At 36.5% G+C, this 24,239-nt stretch overlaps 1 protein-coding gene across 2 annotated transcripts; it reads right to left on the reverse strand.

Moving 5' to 3' along the window:
* Positions 1-12,464: 12,464 nt before the first annotated feature.
* Positions 12,465-22,219, reverse strand: GDAP1 (ganglioside induced differentiation associated protein 1). 2 transcript variants are annotated; one of them, XM_058176576.1, is made up of 6 exons: positions 22,073-22,219; positions 21,277-21,469; positions 15,862-16,035; positions 15,419-15,513; positions 15,054-15,168; positions 12,465-14,798 (listed from the first exon to the last, which is right to left on the reverse strand). In XM_058176576.1, exons 1-6 carry the CDS (start codon positions 22,187-22,189, stop codon positions 14,416-14,418), a joined length of 1,077 nt encoding a protein of 358 aa, XP_058032559.1. In that variant the 5' UTR covers positions 22,190-22,219; the 3' UTR covers positions 12,465-14,415. The 2 variants fall into 2 exon arrangements, with proteins under 2 accessions (XP_058032559.1, XP_058032560.1); XM_058176577.1 differs by lacking the exon at positions 21,277-21,469 and having other exon boundaries at positions 22,073-22,195.
* Positions 22,220-24,239: the final 2,020 nt, after the last annotated feature.

The raw sequence follows: 24,239 nt of genomic DNA on the forward strand, positions 1-24,239 counted from the left end.
TAAATATTAGTATTACCCTTTTATGTTTATCTTCTGACAAAGAGTAGGGTAAAATGTCCATCAAAGAACGAACTCAGCAAGCCATTATGTTTCTCTTGATAAAAATGAAAAAAAATTCATTCAGAAGTTTATATTCTTGGCATTTTGATCTCAAATTGTTTATGACTGATGAAATAAATGGAATCAGCTAATCCTTATTCCATTGATTTGAATAGAACATGTGAGCATGACTTACATAGATATTTGTTCTTCTGAATCCAAAATCACATTTTATTCATAGCATTAACAGATTCGGGATTATGTCATATTTCTTTTGACCTTATATCTCTGTACCACAATACTGAGCCAAATAGAAATATTGATGAATTTTTTCTTTATTTCTGTCATTGTTGTAAATAATAAATAAATACATTGGGCATCTTTCCAGCATTTGTAACATACAAAAAGTTCTAAAATGCAAACGTGGATGAATCACAAAGTATCAGAATCATAGCTTAGCATACCTTAGTCATTAATTAGCTGCTCAAAACAATGATCAAAATTGCGTAGCAAATGGAAATCCAATGCCATTGATGTTAAACTGGAAGGTTAATTAGCGAACTTACAATTTTTCTTCTATAATTATGGAGCTAAGAACTGGTGGGATAAATTCCAAAGCTTCTTTGATATAAACAACATTACCCTGGTTTTGATTATAAAGCTAAGTGCTGAAGTAACATTAAAGTTACCCCCTTAGAATCACATCTCAGTTTTTAAGAACTAATAGCAGTCAGAGTCAAGTCTGTTTAGACAGCTGAAAGTATTGCACATTAAAATTGATGCGATAACCTTATTAGTATTTAATGTTTTTGTGGCAATAATTTCCTGGAAGTTTTAAATGATATGAAGTAACCAGGGCCTTTATTCCAATACATTACTTGTGCAATAAATTACATTTTCCCTGGGCAGTTAAAATCTCCCATTTACAGAGATTACAGATTGAGAAGAAAACTCTTAAATTTTATTATTCTTTCGTTGTGTTAAACATACACGTGTACTTTTATGATGCTATCCTGGAAACAATCCTAAACATACTCACAAATTGTTTTTAAATGGACTTTTTCCCAAGGAAACAACTTCATGTTCCAAAGTTCAGAACATTATGCCCATATTTAAAGCTTAAACAAGCTAACCCACTGCATTTTAATGGTTATCATGCAATCCCTCTTTTAAAGAGGAATATTGTGAGGCTCTTGATTATTCAGAACCAACTGGGCTGTTTTTAAAGGATAATTTTTCATGCGAAGAACAGAGTTTGGTGATTAATGGCATAAATAGCATTACTGGTCTGTTGTAAGAATATTCACAGTGAATTTGTGGGATGAAAAAAAAAAAAAATAACCACACTCCAAAGCAATTTAAAATTAAATAAATATCCCACCTCTCCTACACTACAAGTTTTGTCCTCTGTGAAATTTGACTTTTCAGGTTATTTTCAGTTTGACAGTTCCCTCAATGCACCATGTACTTAGTTTTTCCCATGACAAAATAACAATGGGTCGTTAATTCATTTTATCAAAGAAGGAGAATAATGGAGGAAAGAAGGCATGAACATATATTTCCTTCCAAAATTTGATATTATAACAGAAATGAAAACTGACTGAAACTGCCTCGAATTCTACTTCTAACATACTATTGGCAGATAGAATAGGTTGCTTTTTCCACAGCTTTTTATTCATTTAAATATTTCAAGAATTGTAATCAAGTTCTGTAAACCAGCAAAATGTTAGCCATGACTAAGTACATTTAATTAAAAGCAATTTAACTTAAGTTAAGCATGACTAACTTGTTCCATTGAGGACCATCAATGAGACTTGGAAGCAATTCTATACTTCTTATGTACCTTGGGACTCCCTAACAACTGGATAGGCAGAGCTAGGTCATGCACAGGGCTAGCATAAACATTTAATAAATTTAGCCTTTTCTTCTTCTTGTGCCTTCAAAACAGTCTTCATTTTTGGTAACTGCATGGACAATTCCTCCAATTTTCTTGGCAAGATTTCAGAATTGGATTGGCATTGCCTCCTTCCTAGGGTTGGGATAAAGTGACTGGCCTAAGGTCAACCATCTGACTTTGTGTCTAAGGAGAGACTAGAAGTCACCATCTCCTGGTTTCTAGGCTGGTTTCTTAACCTCTATATCAATCTGGCTCTCTTGGCCCTTTCTTAGAAGACCTATTTAATACTCTCAGAATTCTGCTGTCTTGCAATATTCTAAGTTTATTAGCAATAGTACCAGAAGCAGGCTAGTAAATATACATACTATGTCACAGATAGGCAGATGGTCATAATTCATGGAAAATTTGTATTCTTAAGGCTCTCTCCCCACCCCAATTCCCATTGTTAGAGGTAGTAAATGTTTGAATCAGGCACTTATCAATGTCAAGTTAGAACACCATAACTCATTGTAAGGCAAACACACTTCAACCTACTCCAATGTGAAAGTAGGGTTGACCATTTAGTTACTTAGTTGAATTTATTAGCACCAGACTTCCAATGGATTTTAGACTTCATAACACTGGACTGCCCAGCCTTGAGTCCACATTAAGAATGTTGAGAGCTGAGCAGACTTCATTTGTGTTAGCGGAACCAGAATGAAAATATAAAATTCAATTAGAACAACAGAAAGAAAAAAACATGAAGCCTGTGGCTAGCCACATTTTTAAAAAGCTGAAACTACTCATAGCAATGTCAGAGAACTAATCTGAACTTAACCTTCCAACAATCTCTATATGAAGAATTTAAGCTGTAATGTTATGAACTGACAGAGTCTTAGAAGCAACAGAAAAGCCACTGATTCTTTGAAGAACTTCTGAAAGCTCCAAAGCTTTTTTGAAGTTGTCAGGTTCCATTCATTCTTTCAAAGCAAGTCACCCCTTCAATTTACAAATCTGTTTCACAGGGTAATTCCAGTGGCGCTTTCTCAGACTGACTAAGCCACCTGAAGCTGTAGGAGGCTAATGTTTATTCCTCATTGGAATATATTTTTGGTCATCTTAGTTCTTTGCTCTTTTATATATGGCTCATTTTTTAAAAAACATATACAAATATCCTCTGAAGGATTCAGGAGGTGGCATATCTCTAGGGAATGGGGCAGAGTTGAAAATGTTCATCACTTGGAAGCGTTTTGTTAATGTACCTAGTTTGCCCCTTTACAGGGCAGACACCCATACACATCACCCACCATCAGTATATATACAGAAAATATGGTATTGGTGTCAAAATTCAGAAATCTGGAGTTACTCTTGAGACTGTAAAAAAATGAATGGAGAAGTCCAATGCAGTCCAGAGATTGACTTGCCTTAGCATATTCCTTTCCTCTTTCCACAAATGTCCTTTTGTTCAAGGAGGAAAAGAAACAAAAAATATACTTCTAAATAAAACATTAGCAATTATTCAGATATTGTAATATGGAGTTCTTGGTGCTCCCTGAAGTTTAGTTGTTTCCTTGCAAACATTTCATTACCCAACTAATTGTAATAACTCTAACTTTTTTCATTCTAATTATAATAAATCATAAACATATTGTTTCATATATAATGATATTTGTACATTATTAACTAATGTTATTGACATTCTATTGCTTAGATAGCTTGAAGTGTTGGAAATAGAAAAAAAGATGAATGAATGTACACTGAATGCTTGTTATAACAGAGACAAATTCCTTGTATGTCCAGTCACACTTGGCTAAAAAAGTATCCTATCCTATCCTATTTTCTATTTTCTATTCCATTCCATTCTGACCAACCATACTCAACGTGTAGTCCTCAATGGAACTGCATCTACATGGAGGGAACTATGCAGTGGATTACCCCAAGGCTGTGTTTTAGGCCCAGTATTCTTCAACATCTTCATCAATGATTTGGACAAGGGGATAGATGGGAAACTCATCAAATTTTCAGATGACACCAAGCTAGTAGGAATAGCCAACACTCCAGAAGATAGGTTTAAGATACAGAAGGATCTTGACAGACTTGAACATTGGCCCCTATCTAACAAAATGAAATTCAATGGTGAAAAAAATAAGGTTCTACATTTAGACAAGAAAAACAAAATACACAGGTACAGTATACGTGGTACCTCGCTCAATAGTAGTAACTGTGAGAATGATCTTGGAGTCCTAGTGGACAACCATTTAAATATGAGCTAGCAGTGTGCAGCAGCTGCCAAAAAAGCCAACACAGTTCTAGGCTGCATAAACAAAGGGGTAGAATCAAGATCACATGAAGCGTTAATACCACTTTATAATGCCTTGGTAAGGCCACATTTGGAATACTGCATCCAGTTTTGGTCACCACAATATAAAAAAAATGTGGACATTCTAGAAAGAGTGCGGAGAAGAGCAACAAAGATGATTAGGGGCCTGGAGACTAAAACATATGAAGAACAGTTGCAGGAACTGGGTATGTCTAGTTAAATGAAAAGAAGGGGAGACATGATAGCAGTGTTCCAGTTTCTCAGGGGTTGCCACAAAGAAGAGGGAGTCAAGCTATTCTCCAAAGCACCTGAGGGCAGGACAAGAAACAATGGATGGAAACTAATCAAGGAGAGATGCAACTTAGAACTAAGGAGAAGTTTCCTGACAGTTAGAACAATTAATCAGTGGAACAACTTGCCTGCAGAAGTTGCGAACGCTCCAACACTGGAAGTTTTTAAGAAGATGTTGGATAATCATTTGTCTGAATTGGTGTAGGATTTCCTGCCTAAGCAGAGGGTTGGACTAGAAGACCTCCAAGGTCCCTTCCAACTCTGTTATTCTGTTCCATCCAATCATATTCCAATTTTAGAAAACTGGAGAAACAACCGCAACTAAGGCAACAGTCAGATAAAAGAAATTTGGGTCCAAGGCAGAAATGCAGTTTGAGAAGTATCTCAGACTTGACTCTTCCTAATTTTCTTAAAGTGTAGCAGGAGAGGTACATTCAGAGTTGCAAGATCCTGTGACTGTAACCTTACAATAAAAGTAATACTAACTTTCATAACTTTGATTTCCTAGTGTAATCTCCCTCAAAGGACTGACACTAGACAACATCAGTGCAACTGTGAGCTACATATATTCCATTCAATTGGATATGGTAATGCATTGATTTCTAGTGTGACCTGAAATTCACAATACAAATCCATTCCGTGATCAATATATGGATTGACACAATGCTCATGAGCTTGCATGATAGGAAGAAGAACCACTTGACTTTACATGAAATTAATCAATTCCACTTTCCACTGCCCCTCTCCCTTCCCCATTCTTTGCAATGCAGAAAATTATAAAAACTATGAGTTGGAAAGAAACAGGTTTGCAAACTCTTAGTGTAGCAAGTATTACAGAAGCATTTTGTTGTCATATTAAGGGTTACTTAAGTAATACCATTGATCCTTTGTCTTTCTGTTTCTACTGTTTGGGATTTTTGCTGAAACTCTGCTAAACTGGTTTAATTGTTCGATGTCAAGGGTGTCAAACTCAATTTCATTCAGGGCTGCATCAGGGTTTTTACCTCAGGGTTCTGGGGGGATGGCCATGTGAGCATGGCCAGGGTAGGCGTGGCAAGGTGGGCATGGCCAGCTCAATATCACTTGTGCTGAGGGCGCCTGTAGTGGTCTGAGAGCTCTGCCAATGAAAATTGAGCTTGGGAGGGCCATGCGCGGCCCTCCCAAGCTCCATTTTTGCTGGCAGAGGCATCGTGGGCCAGTCTTTTGCTGTTTCCATGGGCCAAATCCTTGCGGGCCAGATGCAGGCTGTGGGCCTGGAGTTTGACACCCCTGTTCTGTGTGTTTCTTATCAATAAATGTACCTAATAAAGAGCTGTGATGTTGCAGTGGTTAGAATGCAGTATTGCTGGCTAATTCTGCTGACTGCCAGCAGTCCGATTCTCATTGACTCAAGGCCTTCCAGCCTTCCGAGGTTGGCAAAATGAAGACCCAGATTGTGGGGGCAATATGTTGACTCTGTAAACCATTTCGAGAAGGTTCTATAAGTCTAAGTGCTGTTGCTAGCTTTTAATGTCACTATCCTGTCAGATTATTCAGGTGGTTGTAGGCATGCAATGGATATGCTTGCACAATTTTATCTGACGTTCAAAGATAAGCTGGTTGAGCCTAGTAAGAACTTGTATGGAAGATTACCTAAGAAATCCAGAACTGAAAGTTTTACCAGGAAGCTAAAAAGTTCCCTCGAGAAGATAATGCCCGACCTCTTTCACACAGTGGTCATCAATCAGGCATAACTTTGCCTTCTTTATGCATGTATGAAATGCATTTCTTTGAGGTTCCACTTTTCCCATATGCATTTTCATACTCTAGGTGGAAGATTTAGTAATGCCAATGGGTAATATTTAAAATAAAATTTTTAAAAATGGGAAACTAGAGTTAGTTTTTTCCTTTAACATGCATTGTGTTGGGAAAACAATGCCATCTGGTGGTCATTTGGTGGACAATTTCCTATACAGTGTCCCAAAGAATAACTGCTGTATCCTAGTAAATCAAATGCCATCATATGTCCGAATAAATTTTCATTGTAGATCATACTATTTAGGAAAGCATGAACTTTAATCAAGAAAAAAGTGATGCTGTACATTTTTAAAAAGCAGTGCAAAGAATGGCATGCTGATTTTTTTCTGAACTATCAGTTAATAACATATTCTAGTTTTATCATGGTTATAGCAGATTATGTTTTAATGATAAATTACAGAATCCTCAATCAAGCATATGCATCATTGCATCTATCCAGTTTCACAATTTGTGAACATCAAAGGGTTTTTTTTTAAAAAAATGGTATTTTATTATAAATGATTTTGCATTATTCAAGCTGATAACAAAGATCATTTAGATTTATAAAAATTAAATACTGACACAAAGTAAAAAGTAAAATATAAAAAACAAGGAAAGGAAGAACTTTTGATACACATTCCCTTTACCATCCTAGTCATTAATCACTACTTAAGCATTTCTCCTTTTCTTGAAATATTGGACACTGTTGCTTATATTTATTTAAAATAAACTTTATCTGATATTTTAATTAATCTCTTGTTTATTAAAAACAATAAAAACATATTGCCAATATGTAAGCCTGCTTTGGTATTTGATGCACTGAATGTAGATGAATGTCTGTAATGAATCTATACAGTCAATTTTTTTTCTTGCTACATATTCTCCAATTTTGGTCTCCCATTCTTGAATATTAAATATGACTGAAGTAGATAAGCAACAATGCCAAAGCAAAGTTCTAATTCTACTCTTACCTGGAAGTAACCTTTGTTGAGAACTGGGATTTCTTCCATCTAAATCTGCTTAGTACTGGAGAATAAAGAAGATGCCAGTACATAATCAGTATTGTTTGGTTAAATTAAAATCTGTGGTAAACAGAGCATGTCCAATTTGTTAGTATTGCCAGAATATCTGGGTCATGAAGTTAAATTATTTTCATCTGTTTTCTACCACCTACTAAACCCAAAAAGCTTTAAAAGTATGTTTCTTATTACAGTTTAAGCAGAGAATCAAAGTAACTTTCTATTAAAAAATTAAAAGTATCACACACTAATTTGAAGGCCAACCTTCAATAGAAGCTGTTACAGAGGTAAGTCTACTTGTTTATTATCAGTTTTCTGTCATAAAATTAAAGGTAATATATGTTTATAGCTAACCGTTGGCCAAATTTTGTCTGCTTAGTTTCTTCAGAAATGTTGGTTCATTCTCTATCAAGCCATAGCTTTTAAAACATTTGAGCTCCATGAAAAATGAATGAGGATTTGGAATTTAGCATTTTTATTTTTATATACCAATACCATACAATAGTATATGTTTCTTAAGTTTGACTATATTTTTATATATAATTTTAACTTAGTCCCATCCGAAGATCTAATCCCAGAAAAAAACTAACAGAATGTATTTTAATTCATTGTCTATAACTTTATATTAGGTGTGGTTGACAGCAACATTCAAAAATTCTTCAGTGAGGAAAAGGAGTCCTGGAAAATATTGTATTTGATTGAAAAATGTGTTGAAATAAGTCAAATTCATACTTTTTGCAATGACTTTATAGTTTGGGTTTCCAAAGTGTTCTTTGGGGACCCAAACTTTAATGATGTATTATGGTCTGTTTCAGCTGATTTAAATATATCGTATTACAATTAGAAGTGCATGTCAGTGTTTTAATAAGATTCAGCTCTAGCATTTCTCAAGAAACAGACATGGTTATGCTTTAAGCCACTGGCTGCAATAGATATATTCTCATGAAAATGTCAGACATGATCCATATATCCAAGCCCTCTTTGATAGTAGAATGATACTGAAACATTCTATCATACTGATCATATCAAATGTTCTAAGCGCCAAAGCCCACTGTAACTACATCGCAAAAAAGGCTTTAAAAGTTGTAAACCTAATCTTGTGTAGCTTCTTCTCCAAAAACACTACACTACTAACCAAAGCATATAAAACATTTGCTAGACCAATTCTTGAATACAGCTCGACTGTTTGGAACCCATACCACATTTCTGACATCAATACAATTGAACGTGTCCAGAAATATTTTACAAGAAGAGTACTCCACTCCTCCGAATACAACAAAATACCTTATGCCACCAAACTTGAAATCCTGGGTTTAGAAAATTTAGACCTACGCCGTCTTCGACATTACCTGAGTTTAACTCATAGAATCATCTGTTACAATGTCCTTCCTGTTAAAGACTATTTCAGCTTCAATTGCAACAATACACGAGCACACAATAGTTTTAAGCTTAATGTTAACTGCTCCAATCTTGATTGCAGAAAATATGACTTCAGTAACAGAGTTGTTAATGCTTGGAATACACTACCTGACTCTGTGGTCTCTTCCCAAAATCCCAAAAGCTTTAACCAAAAACTGTCAACTATTGACCTCACCCCATTCCTAAGAGGACTATAAGGGGCGTGCATAAGAGCACAAACATGCCTACTGTTCCTGTCCTATTGTTTTCCTTCGTTATATCCAATTAATATAGTTATTACTCATATATATGCTTATATGTTGTATAGTTATTTCATGCTTATGCTTTTATATATTGTGTGACAAAAATAAATAAATAAAAAATAAAATAAAATGAAACAGATGGTTCTTTAGCCAACATTCCACAGTGATTATACTGAGAAACAATATGATATGGTAAAGAGAAGTGCTTCCCAAATGGTGAGATAGTTTTTTATCTTCAATAACATGAATAGTCTTCAGGGGTGCATGAAGGATTACTGTTTGCTCATCGATAGCCAAAACTGATAAACAATTTTAGCTGAATGATTAATTTAGAAAGCAAAATCTCAGCCTTTCCAACTGGGTAAAAATCAAGAAAAGAATATGATGTCTTGCCTACCCCAAATTTTTAAATGTAGATTTTAATGGGTTTTATTATATATATTGTTTTTAATTATCTGGCTGCATCTAATAAGTTTTTTAATGGATATTTTATTTTTGTATTTATATGTATTTTATTTGCCTGTGCACCGCCCTGAGTCCCTAGGGAGATAGGGCGGTATACAAATTTGAATAAATAAATAAATAAATGTTCTACCCCAAGCATTAGAACATTATTTAAAACACTGGTAAACAAATAGGCCTCTGTGTCTATTCATCCTTCCTGCTGCCATTGTTACCTACAGTGGAAAGATTCATAATCGTTGCAAAAGACTTGTCTAAATAAATAAATACCTGGGACCTTATCAGAATGTTTTCACCAAAAGGGATTATGTTTGGCTATGTGATGCAACACAAAAATAATAACCAGGTCTTAATCTCTTTTCTGATGAGCCTAAAATAAATGGAAATTTGAAAATCTAGGAATAAGAGCTTAATTATATGAAAAATTCCTGAAACATTTGTATGACTGGTGTGGGGTTTCTCAAGTTTTTATATTTTTAATTTTCTCTATAAATGGAGGGGAAGCCCCAAATATAAATGAAACAGAGTTCAGAAAGATTGAGAAATATTCATATTGAAACAAAAGAGCTAACTTAGATATGGAAATACTTAATTCAAATCCTTCATCACCTGGGAAATTTCTTGGTCTCATATCTATGGTTAGAATACAATATTGCAGGCTAATTCTGCTGACTGCCAGCAGTTCAATCATGACCGGCTCAGGGTTGACTCAGCCTTCCATCCTTCCAAGGTTGGCAAAATGAGAACCCAGATTGTTGAAGGCAATATGATGACTCTGTAAACCACTTAGAAAGGGCTGTAAAGCATTGTGAAGCAGTATGTAAGTCTAAGTGTTATTGCTATCTGCTAAGAGGGTTATGAAGATAGAACTGTCCTCTAACTTGAGGCTTATTCTCACCGACTTCAGAGGTGTTCTGACCTAGGCTTCCTGAGAAAGCATATATCACAATCTTAGTCCCCAAAACCCTCTTTTATTGAGACGGCTATGAATTATGGTCATTCACAACCCGTAATGATTCACAAATAGTCTGTTCAAGTTGACACAGTCTTTCATGGTAATGTTAATAAGCATCCACCCTTATCGTCCTTGAAACGCTGCCAGAGACCTAATTGTCAGTTGATTTTGCAAGGCAAAATGGAGCGCAGAGTCAAACGGAGTTCTCAGAGCTTGAATTGACTATATGAACTAATTGTTTCCTGCAAAGGTTCACGTGCATTTGTTCCTCTTTTATGTCTTATGGGAGGGGCCAATCAACTCCAAGCCTTACTCCCGAGTCATCCTTCTTTTTCTTAATTGTTCTTGCCTTCTGGCAGCTCTGTGCATGCGCACACTGGAAGCAGGCTTATACTGTTCTTCTGCCTCGCTGATGTCAGATTCTGGAGGCTCCAGAGGAAGCACGTAACTACCAGTTGGCCCTGGCCCCCTCTCTGCCTCTGACACAGAGCCCTCGTCCGAGTCTTCCCCAGACTCCAGGACTGGCCCATGTTCTTCCCCAACCTCCTCACTGTCCGAATCTGCTGCCAGCTCTGTTCGTCGCTGATGGGTCACAACAAGAGGGCTTGTTTCTGAATTAACACATATAGTGAATAAAACTCCTTAGAAGAATTGGGATTGTCAAAATGAATAAATAGACTGATGCTATAACAATGCTTTTAGCTAGGATAACACTAGTACAACTGGGCTTGCAATACTGGATAAAGGGAAAGATAGATGGGAAGTCTCCTCTTGACTTTTTTGCACAATGTCTGACACTGTGATATACTGCTAGTCCCTCAACTAATTACTAGTTGCTTAGAAACCACTCAAAGTTATGAGGGACCCACCGCCAAAAGTTACTTAGGACCCAGATTTAACGTTCTGATGATCACCACCACTCCACTGTCACCAGCACATATTAACAGCCATTTGCAATATCTCGCAGTTCCAGGACTGCAATATTTTACTGGAAATCAACATTTACCTGTCATGTCCCCATCTGAGCCTGAATCTGCGGAGGAAGACGAGTCAGAGCTGGAGCTGAGGCAGCGGCTTTGTTGGCTTCAGAGGAATGTGAAGAGAAGGCAGGCCAGGAGTGGGATGGCTTGCTAGCAGGAAAGAACAGGGACCAACAGAGGGCAGGCAGTGGAAATGGGGAGCGAAGGAGCCCAGGCAATGAGCAAGAACCACCCCCTCCTGATCCCCAAGCAAGGAGAGTGGAAAGGAGGCAAGAACAATGCAGGCCAACCCGACAACTCAGGAGGAGAGCGCCCCACCCATCTTCACAAGGTACACCTGGGGTTTGAGAGTTAAGGAGACACTGTGGGGAAGGGCGTTTGTCAGGAACAAACACTGAATTGATGGAGTTTTGTGTGCCATTGCTTATGTTTAGAGTTTCCTGGACTTCTTGCTTTATTTCTTGCTTCCTGAAACCATTGCCTTATTCCTTTGCTTCTTGGACTCTGACTTATTCCCTTGCCCCACTGGATTTCTTGCTTTGTAGCTGTTGTGCTCACAGCATTTTGCAAGACTATTTGCAGCCAAAGGCTGCTAGAGGGGTATCGTGTGTGTGTGTGTGTGTGTGTGTGTGTGTGTGTGTGTGTGTGTGTGATCACTGCATTCTGGGACTTACCATAACATGGGAGCATTTGAGAGAAAGTTGGAGCAATATAGGGACAATCTGAACTATCAGCTGACTGTGTTGCCTCTGTGCCTTGCCCCAGGTGCCCGCTGCACACAATGGATTTGCTTTACAATTGCAGCACTCACTTTACAACTGTTGTATTCACTTAATGTCTGCCACAGAAAGATCATAAAATTGGATCGATCTCATGATTGCCATGATTGGCAACCATCATGACATATGATGGAAATTCAATATTCTATCATAGTCATGTTTAGCAATTAAGCTAATATTTGGTTAACCAATTTTAATTATTTTTTTTAAAAAAGCATGAAAGAATTAATCAAAACACTATGCTCATGTTTGTTCTCAAGAAGCTGTATTTGTGAAACAGATATTTTCTGAAGTTACACCTTAGATTGCATTAATACACTAGCACGAAACAGGTTTACATTAAGAAAAAAAACAATTACCCATATATTATCTGCACAAAATCCAGTATAAAATGCCCACTGCTTCTAAATGAATGGATTATAGATCACTAATGTGCATAAATGTTTCCAAATCACACAATCAAGAAAGTCTGATAGGCATAACTTTAATTTATGCCTTGGAATGCTATCTGCTATCTATCTAGTCATATCTTTTTAAGGCTGTAATTGAAGCATGTGCCATTGTGTCAGCCAACATTTAATAAGCTTTATAAGCCAATCACAGTACAACATTCTATTAAAATGACAGATATAAACTTCCATTGTTTACAAACAAATTCACTGGTAAGATACAATGACTTATAATTGTGACTTTAATAAATGACATGACTTTTTGTGGCTTTTTAAATTGTAATTGTTTCTGTATTTATCTTTTTTATCATTTGTAAGTCGCTTAGAGTTGGCTTATTGGTAAGATGGAAAATAGATAGATAGATAGATAGATAGATAGATAGATAGATAGATAGATAGATAGATAGATAGATAGATAGATAGATAGATAATGTTTAGGAAAAATGAAGGGCTAGGGACTCACCTTAACATAATGAGATAATATCCAGAATGATGTGAAGGGGAGGAAGTTAATCAAAATTACATGAAGGGCTCTGCACAGAATTAAATTTAAGAAAACTCCATCTATCCAGTTTCAGATAAATCCAGCTTTAACCCACAACTCTGCATCAGGGGTGAAATCGACTTATCTTCTTTACCGGCTCGGAAGTCCACATGCTGCCCACACACATCACATGCGCGTGCAGAGCTGCGCATGCGCAGAAGGTAAAAAACACATTAAAACCAGGAAGTAATGACACCCGGGCAGCAGGTGTGGCCGGTGGTTCGGCGATTGCTACCGGATCGCCGAACCACCGGCCAGGATTGCTACCGGATCGCGAGATTCGGTCAGAACCGGGAGCATTTCACCCCTGCTCTGCATCCTTCATCCTATCCTGCTCAGAGGCCTAGACCTGTTCTCCAGATAAATTCTTCTGTAGGTAAAGAAAGGCAGTATGATTTGACTAGATTTTTTATGACTTGGAGTCCATTGTTAGATTTCTTATACAATAAGGAGGAAAATCAACTTTTGACTTTGAGATCTGAAGATGAGACTGGATTCAACTAGAGAAATATTTCAGCTTTTTAAACATAGAGATTTGTATTTAATAATTTACTACTTCTTAGATAAAATTAAGAGAATAATATTTTATGCATATTGGAGATTTTAGTAAATTGATTATTAGTATTTTAATGTGTTTTGTATATTGGTGCTATTTGTTTAAACTAAGAAAGGGGTGGTTCTATTGTTATTGCTGTATCAAAAGAAAGAAAGAGCTCATTTTTGTTACAAATTTGTTTGATATATTTTTGTCACTTTTAATTTTAATTTAATTCCCTTTCCCTTTTCTATTAATTTGTATTTTAAAGTTTGATGTTGAAAATTAATAAAGACATTATAAAAAAGAAAAAATAAAGGCAGCACGGAGCAAGAGGGAACAAAAATATGCTTCCACAGTTCCACAAACAACCTACTGGCTGTTTCACACATTGAGTTAACCGTGGGGTTTTTTACCCATAGGTTACTGAAACATTGCTTACAACAGGGAACCCATCAACAATAGTTTATGATCCATAATGGCTTGATGGATGTTACACTAAATCCAAATCATATTGAACTTATAATATTGAACATATAATAGCATAGCAAGATGTTTGAAATTAATCGTGTTTTTTCCCTTAAATTTGCAAGATTTCTTTACGTTACTAATGTATTTCTACAGTCAGAAAAAGGCCTAATAATAGAAGACAATATTTTGGACCATTATTCTTCAAATCAACCTCTTTGGAAAATAAAGTACTATGATCCCAATCTAGCAAGGAAGCACCTACAGATAACTCTGCCTTCCTCTTATTGATAATAGCAAGTTAGCAAACCTCTTCCGAGCACACATAAATGCAAAATATGCTATTCCTGCTAAAAAGCCAGCCAGGAGAGTTGTGCCAAAAACTTTGGGTGCCCTCTTCTTCGCTACTCGAAATGCTGTTGGAAGAACTGCTGAGATTAGTATGTTGTTGACATGTCCCAAAACCTTATGAAATGGTTGTCTCTTCAAGACACGCTCATAATAGGCTTCCAAGTTAGGCCGCTTTCCATTTCCCCAACTTCTCCTTGCTAGTCCAATGAACTTCAGACGATGGAGTGTTACAGCAAGGGATACGTCAGCCAAGCTAAAGAATTCTCCACAGAGCCAAGGCTGATGTCCATTTTCTGATATCAAAAATAAAGGCATAAATAATTAGAGATAATAAAATGCAACATGATGCAAAGATTCCTCTATTGCTTGCAATTAATATTCTTATTAAATGTGTGTAACCATTAGTTCTAGATTACTTGTTGCAATGGTTTGGTAAATAGGAATATTACTTGACTTGAAACAGCCTAGAGATTTCTAAATGGAGATATTGTTCAACATTGCAGAATCAAAAGAAAATGAGATAGAATTGACTGCAAATAATAATTTACCTGGTGTTTCTTCATTTCTTCTTTGCAACTCAGTTTCAACCTGATCCAAAACTTTTTCCAACTCATCTAGTATTTTCTGTAAGTACTTTATGTTATCATGGTCCATCAATTTAGACTACAGGAAATAAATAGATTATATATTAGCTTGCAAAAAATGATGATAAGTTCTCTTGAATATTGTGAATCTCAGCAAGCAATTGTAAGACTACTAAATGACACTAAATGACATGTATATAATTCCTTTTAAAATGAAATTATTCCAAGCAGAAAAGCATGCAATGACAATATTTGCTATTTCACATTAATATCATGCTCCAAGCAATCCTAGGATCCATTTTAACTAATTATACATATTCTGTTCTTACTTTGAGTCGTTTCTGCTTTGCTATATATGCATCTTGCAGATCTGGGTTTTCTTCAGCGAGTTTTTTTAATTCAGATTCAGTATTACCTATTTGGCCTTGCAAAACAGCAATAATTCAGTTAAAGTTATCTATCATCAAACTTTCAAGTAAATTAAGTAAACTTTATCTTGTTAAAATGTTATACTTCCTAACCAAATGTATGCATTTACAATATCTTGTGTGAACAGTTCAGTGAACCCTCATCTATAATGCAGGATTAATCCTGAAAGTCAACTAAAATTTATTTGACAAATTGTTTTTTAAAACACCATATGTTGTTTATTTCAGCAGGCTGATAACTTAATTTTTAATAAATGTAAATTTGGTAAAATCATTTAAATAAGAAAATTAAAATGAAATTGAACATCACAGATAACTAGGACAGATAAAATTCTTGTACATACTACGAATTCTGGTTGTGGCATATGCAGGAATCATGGAGTCTACTGCTAATTCAGGATGTAAAATGCAACCATGTGTGTATGCATCCATAGGCAAGGAATCTAGGAGTTCTCTGTAGTGTTGAACCCTTGGATAATACATACTTCCTTCTTCTGGCATTAGTTTTGGAGTCTTTTCTGCAGAGAAGAATATCCATAATGAAAGTTAACAAAAAAAATTAAAAAAACGTTGGCTTAGATATTTATAACCTCTTACCCACTTCAGCCCTTATAACTGAAAGTGAAAAATAAAAGAGATTTTCAATATGATGTGATTGTGGATGAAAGGCTGAATTGGCAATGTTATTTTTTTCAATAAGTTTTTTTATTTTATTCACAACATTAAAACACAACTCAAAAAGGAGGAAAAAATACAAGGACAAAACAAAACAAGCTATTAAAAATAAAACCAGCAACACTTAAATCTCAAAACTCTGTTAATAATCTGTGATTATATTTACTGTAACTCGCAGAAAGACTTCTAATCTACCTTAAACCACCACAATTATTATCGTTGGTCCTTCTGGAATCAAATATCCTTGATTAATGCTTAATGATAAAACTTTTCCTTAGAATTTTAACTGAGATCTTTCCCAAAGATTGCATCTCATTCACCAAAATCATAAATCTCTGTTTTAAATATCTCTGCAGCATTTGTTGTTCTAAGAATCTTCATACAAGTTGGAATGCAGTGTCTCTTGAACTAATCAAGTTATAAGAGATTTGAGATGGGGCTAATCTTTCTTTGCTTAGTCAAAATGAGAATTGGCAACCTTGAACCTACTTCATGATAAAAGTAACATTTTCTTAACATACATAGACCTCAATTTATGACCACAATTGAGCTCAAAATTTCTGCTGCTAAATGAGTCATTTGTTAATCTTTCATTAGTTTTGGCCCTTTAACTTCTGTCTCAGTAGAAATGAAATAAGTTTGTCAGACGCTTATTAAGCACCATATTTTAAGAACTGATTATAAACTACTAGGGGAAGCTTCCTTCTTCAATTTTAAAGCTGTAGAATGTGAATAAAAGACTTGTTAAGCAGCTTTTATTTCTTTCATCCTTGCTTTCATGTTCAGCTGGGTCCAAGAAGTTACAAGGTGTATTAAGCCAATCTTTATTAAAGAAAGCAAATATCCCTTAACTCCTGAGCAAAAAAAAAAAATTAATATGGGCTCCAGATCTGAGAAAGTGTAGAAGCTGATAAATTCTACCCACTTTTGAATAAAACAGATTTTCAAGACCTTTTTTCACCAGGATTTAGCCTTGTTTTGGCAGTGATGCTATTTTGAATATGTTCCACCAGGTTGCACTATCAAGGGTGACTTTCTCTGAACTTGAAAATTAAACAAGATCTCTTCTGGGAAGTACTTGGATAGGAGTCTGGGAAATCAAAACAGCCTAGAACCCTGGTGGTGAATCTATGGCATGTGTGCGAGGTGGCTTGCAGAGCCCTCTCTGTGGGTACACGCGCCATCACCCCAGTACAGAGTATGCCATAGGATGGGTGTCAGCAAGCCACAGGCTCTTTCGCCCGTCTGCTGTGGCTCCCTGTTGGGTGATCCCACCACTGGCTGGCCCCACCCTGCCCTCCCAGTCACTTCAAAGGAGTCTTTGAGGGTTGAATGCCAAGTGGTACAGATTTCCTCTGCCTTCTGCATTCCCACCCGACACTTAAGCAAACCAAACAGACCAGGGTCTCCCTCCCCGTTAAGCGGCCCTGCCAAGCCCGCTTACAAACTCCACTGAGCACAGCTCCAAATCAGGAGTGAAATCTAACAATTTTCCCTACCGGTTCTGTGGGCGTGGCTTAATTGGTGGGCGTGGCTTGGTGGTCAGATGACTAGGTGGGCATGTCCAATAACAATAAATAATAAAAATAGTAAACAAAGTATACAAAACTGTAAGAGGTACCAAAAACCAACTTTCACACTTTACACACAACACAACACAACTGACTCACACACAATGTAAAAGCAGCTGCACTTCACTCAAAATCGCCCCTGCAACAAGCAGGAACCTCACACTTTCACACTTCACACACACACAACACAACTGACTCACATACACACAAAATGCCACATACAGCTTTGTGAGATTTTGTGTGTTTGTTTAGTTAGAGTGAAACACTACAGAAACACACCAAATTTCAGAAAGCTGCACAAATATTTTATTTTATTATTTTTATTTATTTATTTAGATCAGGGGGTCTTTAGGTTTGTGGACTTTAGTAGCTTTAGGTTTGTGGACTTCAAATCCCAGAGTTCCTCATTCAGCAAAGCAGGAAGTCAAAGCAGGCTGTAATCAGTAGCTAAAGTAAGCATTGCGTTGCCAGCCCGAAAGGAGCAGTATGCAGTAATTATAGGTAAGTGAGGAGGGGGCATTGGGTGGGCATGGGTGGGGGCTCTTGTAAGTGGGGGCTGTTAAAAAGTGATTTTAAAAGCCTGCTAGGATCAGGAAACTCCTCTGGGATCGCCAGAGGAAAAAAAGTTTTAAAGTCAGCTCCTCTGACGATCTCAGCTGAAGTTCCCTCATAGCAGCCCAGAACCTCTTAAAATAATTGTTTTAACATGTAGAAAACATGTTTTTTAAGGTTCTGGTGATGAGGAACTCAGCTGGGATTGCCAGAGGAGCCTTTTAAAGCCCCCCCACTTTTCCTTTTTTCCCCCTTCGGCTGAAGATGTTTTTTTTAAAAAAAAAAACTTTTAAAGTGTTCTGATGATCTCTGCTCTGATCATCAGAGGTGTTTGTTTTTTTTTACTTTTAAAGGCATGTTTTCGGCTGAAGAAAAACTTTTAAAAGTAAAAAAAAAACCTCTGCTGATGGTGTGGCTCAGCAGAGGCGGGGGGGCGGGGCCAGGGATTTTTGCTACCGGTCCTCCAAACCGGCAGCTGCCATCGCTACCTAATCAGGCGAGCCGGTGCGAACCGGGAGCATTTCACCCCTGCTCCAAATATTTGGCTTGCGCGTCCCTCCCTGTTCTGCTCTTGCCAGCCAGAAGTGGGACTCTGCATCGCTGCCTCCACGCCGGAGTGCCACGTTTGTTTGCTTGCTGGCTGCCTCCAAGGAGAGAGCTTTCCTCAGGCCACCCAGGCCCCACTGTGGGTGGAGAGAGGAGACGGACAGGGAGGAGGTGTCTCCCCAGCAGGATCCAGGTTGGAGTTGCCATATTTTGCATGGATCTCCAATGCTTGGCTTTGCCTGCCAGCCTCTACTCTCCCTCCACAGACCAAGTGGTTGGCTTCACATGACATGTGAAGCTGGGCAGGAAAGCAAAGATAGATAGATAGATAGATAGATGGATGGATAGATGGATAGATAGATGGATGGATGATAGATAGATAGATAGATAGATAGATAGATAGATAGATAGATAGATAGATAGGTAGATAGATGAGAGAGACATAGGGAAAGAGAGAGAGAAAGAGAGAGAGACAGAGAAAGAGAAAGAGGGGGAGGGAAAGAGAGAGAAAGAGAGAGAGAAAAACAGAGACAGAGAGAGGGGAGGGAGGGAGGAAAAGAGAGCGGGGACAGGAAAGCGAGGGAAAGAGAGAAACAGAGAGAGTGGGGAGGGAGAGAAAGAGAGAGGGTAAGGAAGAGAGAGAAACAGAGAAAGAGAGAGAGAGGGAGGGAAAGAGAGATAGGGAGGGAAAGAGAGAAATGATATTACAAAAGTTTTTCTTTTTTATTGTTGCTAAATGTAATATTTCAGAAGCAAAAAAAAAATGAAGGGACATAAAAGTGCATTTATCATATTTTTCTAAGAACGATTAGCCAAACTTTGCCTTGTTTATCATTATTTTAGGTAGTAAAACCTCAGTATTCAGGTTAAATTGTCGTGTTGGCACTTTGCGATAAATAAGTGAGTTTTGGGTTGTAGTTTGGGCACTAATATCTAAAAAGTTCACCATCACTGGCCTAGAAGACAATGGCAAACATATTTGCCAAATTCATATCCATATACTCATCCAGAGTTATTTATAATTTGGTAGCCCAGTAGCAAAAATAAGACAGAAGCAAGATAAATGGGGCCTTGTTTATCCTCTCAAAACTCTCAGCAGCTTTCAATTACTATTTCAATTCAATTCAGTACTTTCAATTGAATTAATATTTATTTATTTAAATTGGTTGTAGATGCCACTCCACTAAATTAATATTACTACTTATGGTATCCTTTCTAGAGGCTAAATCAAATCTGGATAATTTTGTTTGTTTGTATTTAGATGCCTGTCTCCCCAAGGTACAACTGGTAGATTTATGCTCAGGTGCAAGGAATATATTTTGTAGGAATCCATACTATTCTATATGTTATCATTTAACTCCATCCTGTTGAATACCTGTATATAGAGTAACATATTCTTGATATGATTTTAGTTAACAGGATCATATAAGAAATAAAAAAATCCTCTAGCTTCCCAGATTGCCATTGCCAATTAAGGTAGATAATACTGATCAAGGTAGATTCCTGTTTCTCTACAGAAGAGTTGCTGATAAAAAGATTTATATGTGCCTATATCCCAGTCCAAAAAAATGTTTTCCTTTCAAAGTGTCTTTTCTATGTCTTGCAAAAATAAAGCTTAAAATTATGTATCCCTCCTGACAACCTTCTCAAACTGCAATTTATTTATCACATTTAGAAACCACCCATCTCCCTCACAGAAGGACTCTGCGTGGTGTATAAATAAGACATAAAACATAAAATCTATACTATAAATAATCATTTAGTACATAAATAAATTTCTATGAAATAAGATGTCCCAAAGATGCTTTTTCAAGAGGTAACTGGACCTTCTTGTTTTTCTTTGAAGACTTTTTGCTTCTTATCTAAGAAGCTTCTTCAGCTCTGACTGGATAGTGGGAAATGGAAAGATTTATAGTCCTTGCAGACAGCTGGTCATTTGTATTCTTTTTGAGAGTGGTTGAGGCCACAAGGATTCTCTAAAAGAATGCAAATGACCAGCTGTCTGCAAGAAATATAAATCCTTCCATTCCCCATGAGAGGATGAGAGGTGAAAGAAAAACAAGAAAGTCCAATTGCCTCTTGAAAAAGTACCTTTGGAACAACAATGGCCTGGATGAATGAGAATTGCAGACACAACTGCCTGCAATTACTGCAGGCTCGAGTCCCACCAGGCCTTCCATCCTTTATAAGGTAGGTAAAATGAGGACCCAGATTGTTGGGGGGGCAATAAGTTGACTTTGTATATAAATATACAAATAGGATGAAACTATTGCCTTACATAATGTAAGCCGCCCTGAGTCTTCGGAGAAGGGCGGGATATAAATGTAAATTAAAAAATTTAAAAAAAAAAGAATCTCCATAGATATATGAAATAAATGCACGCATTAAGCTTTTAATAAATAAATAAATAATTACCATTCACAAAAGTATCTTCAAGGTAGTCAATAATCTGAGTTGCATCACAAATTATGTTCTCTTTGTGAATGAGCACAGGGACTTCTCCTGAGGCATTTAAACGCATAAACCAAGGTTCGTTATGTTCACTCAATGGAAGGCTTACATCATGCTCTTCACATTTCAACCCCTTTTCAGCAATCACCAGTCGTACCTGAAACAAATGGATGAGCTTATATATATATATATATATATATATATAAAGCACCGTTTATCACATAATGTATGGATTCAGAGCCAAACGTGGCCATGGAATCTCCAGAGTGCCACATCGAACTTGGTCATGGGATATTTGCTTATGGACATTGGGAGATTATGATAATAAATCGCTAAATAAAACATGCTGCTATTCCAGAGAAACAGTAAGAAACCTGCAGGAACCATTTAATGTGAATATTAAATATCAGCTCTTCATATGACACTTTTTTCCTGTAAGATAAATTGATCTCACTTGGTTTTGTTATTGCCTATTTTTCATTCCTTTATCTTGGATTAGCCAAGCTCCAATTCTTAATGCACAAAATTTAACAATAGTGGGAAAGAGTCTGGGCCTGTTTATGAAGCTTCCTGATTTGAGTATGCCATTCTTTCATTATATTTTATTCCTTCTTCTCTTGGGCACCCATTCAGAGCTGCCTTTAATACAGTCCTTTGTCATCCCAGGGCAAATAGGCAGTGGGGAGGGGGGGTTACGTGGGTGGAGGGAGCTATCCAGGTTCTGAAATACAACATTCCTTTTAGCAGATGAGACACTCACCTTTTGGGAACTGAAGGACTGTGTCCAGTGATAGAGGATGAGTTTAGCCTCTGTCTTGACCTCCACTTCAGCTGGGGGTGCTTTGTCGGCCATCTGGTCCTCCTTTTCTTCTGCCATTTCACGTTTTTCTTCCTGCTCAATTCACTGCTCCGAGATTCTGCCCATGAGATTTTTTTTTCTCTCCCCTCTCTCTGTTACTGAGTCTGCTCCATAAACTGAGCATGCTCATTATTAGCCGATGAAGCTGCCTTCCTGATTTTGCCCTCACTCTCCGACAGGATTTCATGAAATGAAGAAACTGTTGAAAATCTTGAGAATTCAGGATCAGCCCAGAGATAACTAAGTTATCTACCTAAATTCAAGAAAAATTGTTCTTTTTCCTGAATTTCTTCTCTAATTTGTAATAAATAAATATTCTAGATACATTTAATTAATTTAACTAAAATACAAACCAGCTTCTTTGAACTCAGACAGTAATCCGAACTTAAATAATGCAGGATAACGGAATTAAATGGATATGCCTTCAACATTTCAATAGTATATTAATATCTGCCTCAAAATATGTATGAGGTGCATGAATGTTATGTATTTCCCATGTTTTTCTTTTAGTCCAAGTCAGCTTCATACATAACTTTATTAACCTCCTGGGCATTTCAGTGGCTCATAATTGTGTTCCATTGTAATTAATGTTATGTTTGTTTCATAATGGTAAATGTGATACTTTCTGTTGTATTTAAAAATGTATATTCTAGCTTTTCCTCATCTCAGATTGAAGATATTTACTGGGGAATCTTCTTTCACTTTTATTCCCTTATGGTTGAAGCCAGACCTGAACATCTTAACCATGTTTTAGCATGATTATATGTTTAATCAGTTTTTAAAAAATACAGACTGCTAATAGTATCATGGAAATGACAAATACACTTTTGGAAAATAATCACGTAAACATCCAAATGTGGGTTACACATTTTCATGCTAGAACTACTAATCTTCTTAAGATAATTTATAACAAAGATTGAAATGTGTTATTAATGTGGATAACATTGTTTAGAAAATTACATTTTTACAGAGTGTTTTGATTACAGAATAATAAATTAATAAATATTTCAAGTTGTAGAATAATGAATGAAAGGAGTCACTTAAAAGTAAGGGTTTTTTGTCAATAAATGAGCACAGCAAAATAAATGTTTCTGGAAAACATCACTAATATACACCACTTGAAAAATTCTTAATAAATTAAATTACTTAACTTTGAATCACCACAAGAGGTCTCCATAGTTCTAGAAATAATGAGGATACACTTCCTCAAGTAAAAGGTTATACTGAACTTATATTTTCTTATTATTATGGCTGGTTGCACAGTCAGCCAGATGTTTTGAGGGGATTTGGCATTTTTGTCCACCTATGGTATTCTTCCTAAGGACCTGGGATAGGCAGATGTTGTTTGATTGTGTTAAAGCAAGGTGTAAGCTGTTCCAAGTAAAACTGCCTTTTGCAAATGACCAATGGTGACTTTGTCAATATTGATAGTGTTCAAATAAATTGCTCCAATTGCTTTGGGATTACACCAAAGGCACCTACTTTGCTTTCTTTTGCTGCAGTCATTCTATTTTTATTTGCAGGGCTTTGTATTTAGTTCTCTTTCATTTCTGTTCTGCTATCTCCAGGTATTGCCACACCCACTATTCAAATTTTTTGTCTCTTTTATTGACAATTGTTAAGTCTGGGGATTTATGTAGCAGTTACTTATTATGGCTGGTAGCACAGTCAGCTAGAAGTTTAGACTGAATTCATCATCATCATCATCATCATCATCATCATCATCATCATCATCATTATTAAAATTGTTCCCAGTGGAGATGTAATATAAGTGCTCTGTCAGACATATTTTGTTGTTGTTGTTTTTAACTCTTTAGAGCAAAACTGCTGAAGATAAATGCATAAAAACAAACTGCACCTCAAACTTAACTATCTTTTCTACATGATAACAGTCAGGAATATCCCAGAGGGAGAAAAAAATAACATTTGGGAATATACATCTGGTACTCATAGCTGTTTATTACAGTGTAAAGAAAAAAAATAGAGAAATGAGCAACCTATATTTCTGAGACTGAATTGAAAACCACCATCAATACCAGTTCTCTATAAACCAAAGAAAGGGAAATGC

The sequence above is a fragment of the Ahaetulla prasina genome, chromosome 3 (assembly GCF_028640845.1).
Source record: "Ahaetulla prasina isolate Xishuangbanna chromosome 3, ASM2864084v1, whole genome shotgun sequence".
NCBI lineage: Eukaryota > Metazoa > Chordata > Lepidosauria > Squamata > Colubridae > Ahaetulla > Ahaetulla prasina.